The sequence below is a fragment of the Macaca fascicularis genome, chromosome 11 (genome assembly GCF_037993035.2).
Source record: "Macaca fascicularis isolate 582-1 chromosome 11, T2T-MFA8v1.1".
NCBI classification, from domain to species: Eukaryota; Metazoa; Chordata; class Mammalia; order Primates; family Cercopithecidae; genus Macaca; species Macaca fascicularis.
In genome coordinates, this window is record NC_088385.1 from 95,129,355 (window position 1) to 95,135,354 (window position 6,000).

The following is a 6,000-nucleotide window of genomic DNA, read 5'->3' on the forward strand; positions in this document are numbered from 1 at the left end:
AATATACTGAACTAAGGAGTTCAGATTTGAGGACAGTTTCAAAGAGTTGTTTGTGAAAGAGTTTTTTAAGACTGAGTTAAAAGAAAAAAAAAAGCTGTATGTGGAAAGGCTTAAAACTTGGCAAAAATTGTATCTACAAACTGAGATGGTAATGTTGTAAGTAAAGCTTGTGTTTGATTTTTCCACAGAGGAGAATTGCTTTTAAAAATGAATAAACCTCTTAAAGCAAAGGAAGCATATCTTAAAGCACTAGAGCTGGACAGAAATAATGCAGATCTTTGGTACAACTTGGCAATTGTATATATTGAACTTAAAGAACCAAATGAAGCCCTAAAAAACTTTAATCGTGCTCTGGAACTAAATCCAAAGCATAAACTAGCATTATTCAACTCTGCTATACTAATGCAAGAATCAGGTATGTTTTCTCAAAATATTTCTATGTTTAAACAAATTGTAGTTTATAATATAATAAAAACCTTATTTTAACTTTATTACCCATAGCAAACACTTTATGTGTTGACAGTTTATAGCAATACTGTGCTTAGATGATTTATAGGAAGAATATTTAAAATACTTGAAGTAAACTATTTTCAAGTAATATGCATCCTAACATATGATAATACTGATTTTTAATTCTTCTGGCATGTGTTAAGACTAATTTTTAAGACAGTCTATTAAGCAACATTAACGATTTTGTATTTTATATACACAAATATGTAACTTTTATATATAAACTCTCCAAATAATGTGAACTTGTGAAATTTTTTACATAATTAGCTGTGAGGAGCTGAGAGCGTATATTTTCAAAAATAGCGTTTTATTTTCTTTTGATTCATAAGAGCAAATACTTTTGGCACCATTTTATATCCAATTTTACTACGTTTTCTGAGATATTACTGTAATTTTTTATATTTCCTATAATTTAGCAAAACTGAATTACTAACCACAGTAAATCTGGATCCTTCATCCATATTTTATATAGGAATTTCAGTTCTGCCTCATAAGATAGTGTATATGATTTATAATCTTTTTAATTTCTAAATTAGAAAAAATCTCTTTATTATAATGTTTAGTTATTTCTTAGATACATTTCTTAAAACTTTTGTAAAATATGAAAGAATCATAAAGTCATAGTATTTTAGCACTAAAGAGGACCTCTGAGTTCGCATTTGCCAGTCTTCTATTTAATAAAGACCAAATAGATTTTATGACTGTCCCAAAGTCATACGACTAAGTATCTAATCCAAGATAAGAACTGAAGTCTCCTGATTTATTTTCAAATGTTCTTTATCCATCATGCTGCCAAATAATAGAGAGAAATCTTTATGCCTGGTGTACAAAAAAGTATAAATTTATAGAAAAGCTAATATTTTTGTAAGGTTATCTACCTTGATAATCATGAAAGATGCTCATTATTTGACACAAGATTGTACTATAAGGTTTGTAATTATAGAACTTGAAGATTTTTTTTGTTTGTTTTGTTTTTGTTTTTTTTGGAAATAGAAATTATCTCAGTGGAGATTTGTTTCCTGCCAGGCAGTGGCTGATGCCACTTTGGGAGGCCAAGTGGGAGGATCACTAGAGGCCAAGAGTTTGAGAATAGCCTGGGCAACATAGTAAAACTCTGTCTCCACAAAAAATTTTAAAATCAGCAGGGACTGATGGCACATGCCTATAGTCCCGGCTACTCAGGAAGCCAAGGTGGGAGGATTGCTTGAGCCCAGGAATTTGAGGTTACAGTGACCTATGGACACAGCACTGCCCTCCAGCCTGAGTGACATAGTGAGACCTTGTCTCAAAAAAAAAGAAGATACATGTTTCCTAAATCCTAATTTTATAGCCCTATATTTAATGGTATGTTTTTGTCCTCGAAACATTCCTAAAACTTTAAAGTAACATTTTTAAAAATGTGATATAATAATTCTGAAGCTTTTTTCTACCCAGTAATAGTTACTATTTGCTGAACATTTTTTCAGTATATATCATATAATTATTAGAAAACTCAGTTAACCCAAAGAAGTTAAATAACACGTTCAGTGTATAAAGTCATAATGTTATCAGAATCAAGATTGAATACATGTCTTTGTTGGCAAATCCCATGCTTCTTTCTCTGAATTCTCTATTTTCCCTCTGCTATTTCCATTTGAATTCTAAATTATAAGAGACATTTCTCTCCTTTTGGTTTCTGAAGCACTCTTACTGCTTTAAAGGAAAAGAAGTAAGCTATCTTTTTACTGTTTCAAATATTTTGCTTTTCCTATGAAGACTTCTAGATTTTGCTTTCTACTTAACTATGGAAATTAGTTGTTTTGAAGCTGTCTTTTTGTAATCTAAGTATTTGAAAATGGCTTTGTTCCTCACATTTAATTATTTTACTAACAATATATTTTTTCTTTAAAAAAACTTTCTAGGTGAGGTTAAACTCAGACCTGAAGCTAGAAAACGACTTCTAAGCTATATAAATGAAGAGCCACTAGATGCTAATGGCTATTTCAATTTGGGAATGCTTGCCATGGATGACAAAAAGGACAATGAAGCAGAGGTTTGGATGAAGAAAGCCATAAAGTTACAAGCTGACTTCCGAAGTGCTTTGTTTAATCTGGCTCTCCTGTATTCCCAGACTTCAAAGGAATTAAAGGCTTTGCCAATTTTGGAAGAGTTACTCAGATACTACCCTGATCATATCAAGGGCCTCATTTTAAAAGGAGACATTCTGATGAATCAAAAGAAAGATATACTAGGAGCAAAAAAATGTTTTGAAAGGATTTTGGAGATGGATCCAAGCAATGTGCAAGGAAAACACAATCTTTGTGTTGTTTATTTTGAAGAAAAAGACTTATTAAAAGCTGAAAGATGCCTTCTTGAAACATTGGCATTAGCACCACATGAAGAATATATTCAGCGCCATTTGAATATAGTCAGGGATAAGATTTCCTCATCTAGTTTTATACAGCCAATATTCCCAACCAGTAAGATTTCAAGGGTAGAAGGACAGAAAATTCCAACTGAAAGTGTAAAGGAGAGTAGAGGTGAATCCGGACAAACACAAATAGTAAAAACAAGTGATAATAAAAGTCAGTCTAAATCCAACAAACAATTAGGAAAAGATAGAGACGAAGAGACCCCCCACAAAACAACAAAAGATATCAAAGAAATTGAGAAGAAAAGAGTTGCTGCTTTAAAAAGACTAGAAGAGATTGAGCGTATTTTAAATGGTGAATAGCACTAATATTTATGGTGACAATGGTATCAAAGAACATCAATCCATATCATGTGATTGCTTTTACTGGGAGCTTTGAAAAAAAGTTCAAGGGTTCCTAATAGCCAATCATGAGCTGCCTTGAAGTAGGATCAAAATAAGATTTTCATTAAAGACCTGTATTATCCCAGGATGTATATTATATATCGCTGTTTTCAGAGTTTGGGTGAATATAGCAGAAATATTACAGTGAAAGTGACAAATGTACAACTTTTATTATAGAAAGAAGGTGTTTCTGGCAGTGTAATCTTTACTGCTCTCAATTAAAAATAATTTTGAGGCCTGAATGATAATCCCTTGAGGACAAATCCAAAATATGCTGGTTTATTCTGTTAATTCCCATTTATTCGCCTACTTCATTTTTCTTGCACCTCTTAGAATCTATGAATTGAAAACATTTATTGAACACTTTTTTTAAAGTAATTCTGTTTAATCAAGGGATTCGCACTACAAAAGAATACTGGCTTTTTTTTTTATGTTGAATTCCTTAGTTGAGTTTTAGAAGGAATGCTGGATGAAACATTTTAAAATAAGTCATGACATGTTAGCTTGAGAATGTATTTTCATAACTGTATACTTGTTTTTAACTTTAAATGCAGTTTTTAATCAGGTAAAGTTTGACATATATAGCTACGTACACACATTTTTAATGGTGCTCATATATACTGTACTTTTTGTTGTTTGATTTTACTTATTGAGAGTGTCACAACATGACTCACATAATCATGATTTTTTTTTACTTTTACTCCCCAAACTCTTCATGTTTCTTTAGGTCGTAGTCATTGAGAAGTCCCAGTAACTCTAAACTTTTGAGGTATAACATAGTAAACTTCTCTTTCATCTTTGTGTTAGCTCTCTAGTCTTAACTTGAATTTTAATTTTTCTGTTTCCAAAGTCACAATTTAATTATTCTTAGATACCTTAAGCCACTGAATTCAGTTCTGTTTGACTGAAAGTAAAACAATGTGACAGTTTATTTTCAGACACTAACTTCTTGATATTTTGTTATGGTATATCTTTTTATTACATATTTATTTTGACTACTGAGCTTTCGTAAAATATTTGAAGCTATTTTAATCATCAAGTATGGGAAACAAATTGCTATTGCATTTTCCTATATATACATATATTATGGTTTAACCAGAATTGTATCATTTTTGGCCTATTGTCTAGCTATAAAAGATAATTAGCCTACTATAGTATTAATAAACTTTTCAGTTGGTTTGGGAAAATTTAAACCTGAAAAATAGGTTAAAAAGTAGTTACAAATTAAACTTACTAATTTAAACCTGATTTTTTTTTCTTGAATTAAAATACATTTTAAATGAGCTTTATAATACCTTAAAAAGTTGGTTCTAATTTAAAATATGAAAGCTCTGGCTATCATCCTGGGATAGTAATTTATAATTAAGTAGTATTTCAAAAACTATATAATTTTTAATTCCTTTGAGATAACTAAATTTCTAATTATATGTTTCAAAAACCATATTCCTGTAATTTTTTTAAGAATTGTTTTATAAATAGGCCATAAGATACAAGGTCTGCATTAAAAACCCACTTTTACTAGGTTCCCTAAGGATCTGCCATAGATCTTTTTTTTTTTTTTTTTTTTTTTTTTTTTTTTTTTTTTTTTTCCAGGTAGTTTAAAGCAAGCACTGATACCAGTGGGAGTTGGTCTTGATCTAGGAGACTCTGTTAAGCATCCAAACAATGCCTAATTTCAGTTCTTAGGTTATGGGTGTGACTCCAGATAAAAGATGTGGAGAATACCTCATGTACTATGACTTGAAAATGAAATCTTAAAATTCTTATGCTCTCTCCATATATCTTAAGGAAAAGTTTCTGGGTGTGATTTATTTTGCCATAGTATCAAGTGGAGGGTGGTTCAGAAAAGTAAAAGGAAATCTTTTGTGACAGCAGACTATAATAGAAGTTTGAGTAATATTTTAATAAATTTATATAATTATTCAAATGATAAAATGTATTAATGTTATCCAGTGATTTATATTAAAAAATTACCTTATTAACACTTAGAACTGTGCCTATTACATAAAAAGTGCTCATATATTTGAATTTTAAATTATTTACTTAAATCAAGACCATAATAAGTAATTAATAATTCAATAATTGTTTTAAATCAGTGGTTTTCAACCCTCACTTCATATTAGAATCATGTGAGGACTTTTCATACAGAATCCATCTCATAACAATTAAGTCTAAATTTCTGGAAGATGGAGCCATGCTTGTTTTTTGAGTGGATTCTAATTTGTAGTCAGAGTTGGAGACCACTGCTCTAAATTAGTTCAGGGAAATCCTTTTATTTCTCCCATGTTAACGTTTAAAATTAGTAATGTACCCAGTTAAGTTTTATGGTTTAAATTCCACTAAAGAACATGTTCTTCTAATAATTAGCATTTATTACATGAAATTTAAGAGCTTAAGTTCCATCACACTAGCCGTTGTGTAAGATTATTATTTCTTATCTGTAACTTCAAAATAGATGTTTCATTCAAACTATTGAGGTGAGAAAAGGTAATGGATTTTTTTTTTTCCTCTGGAGCTGCCTGTTCGGAGAGATGGAGGAGGTGGGCACATATAAGGTCAATTCAGTAACCTATGGTTCAGAGTTCTGATCATATGTAAGTCTGGAAAAGAAAGCTTATCACAGGTTTGTATGCTGGTGAATGGATAGAGTTTTAATTCTTACTGTCTCAAAAGAGAATCAGCTCTCCAGCAGTTCT

General features: G+C 30.6%; 1 protein-coding gene across 6 annotated transcripts in view; it reads left to right on the forward strand.

Moving 5' to 3' along the window:
- Positions 1–4,357, forward strand: part of TMTC3 (transmembrane O-mannosyltransferase targeting cadherins 3) — a 55,025-nt gene extending 50,668 nt beyond the window's left edge. For 4 of the 6 annotated variants that reach the window (XM_045365681.3, XM_074007502.1, XM_074007501.1 and 1 more), the window contains 2 exons: positions 189–415; positions 2,412–4,357. In XM_045365681.3, the coding sequence (XP_045221616.2) occupies positions 189–415; positions 2,412–3,223 (1,039 nt within the window). In that variant the 3' untranslated portion in view covers positions 3,224–4,357. The remainder of the gene's footprint in view (positions 1–188; positions 416–2,411) is intronic. The other 2 variants (XR_012420474.1, XR_012420475.1) reach the window with 1 other exon arrangement.
- The last annotated feature ends 1,643 nt before the right edge of the window (positions 4,358–6,000 follow it).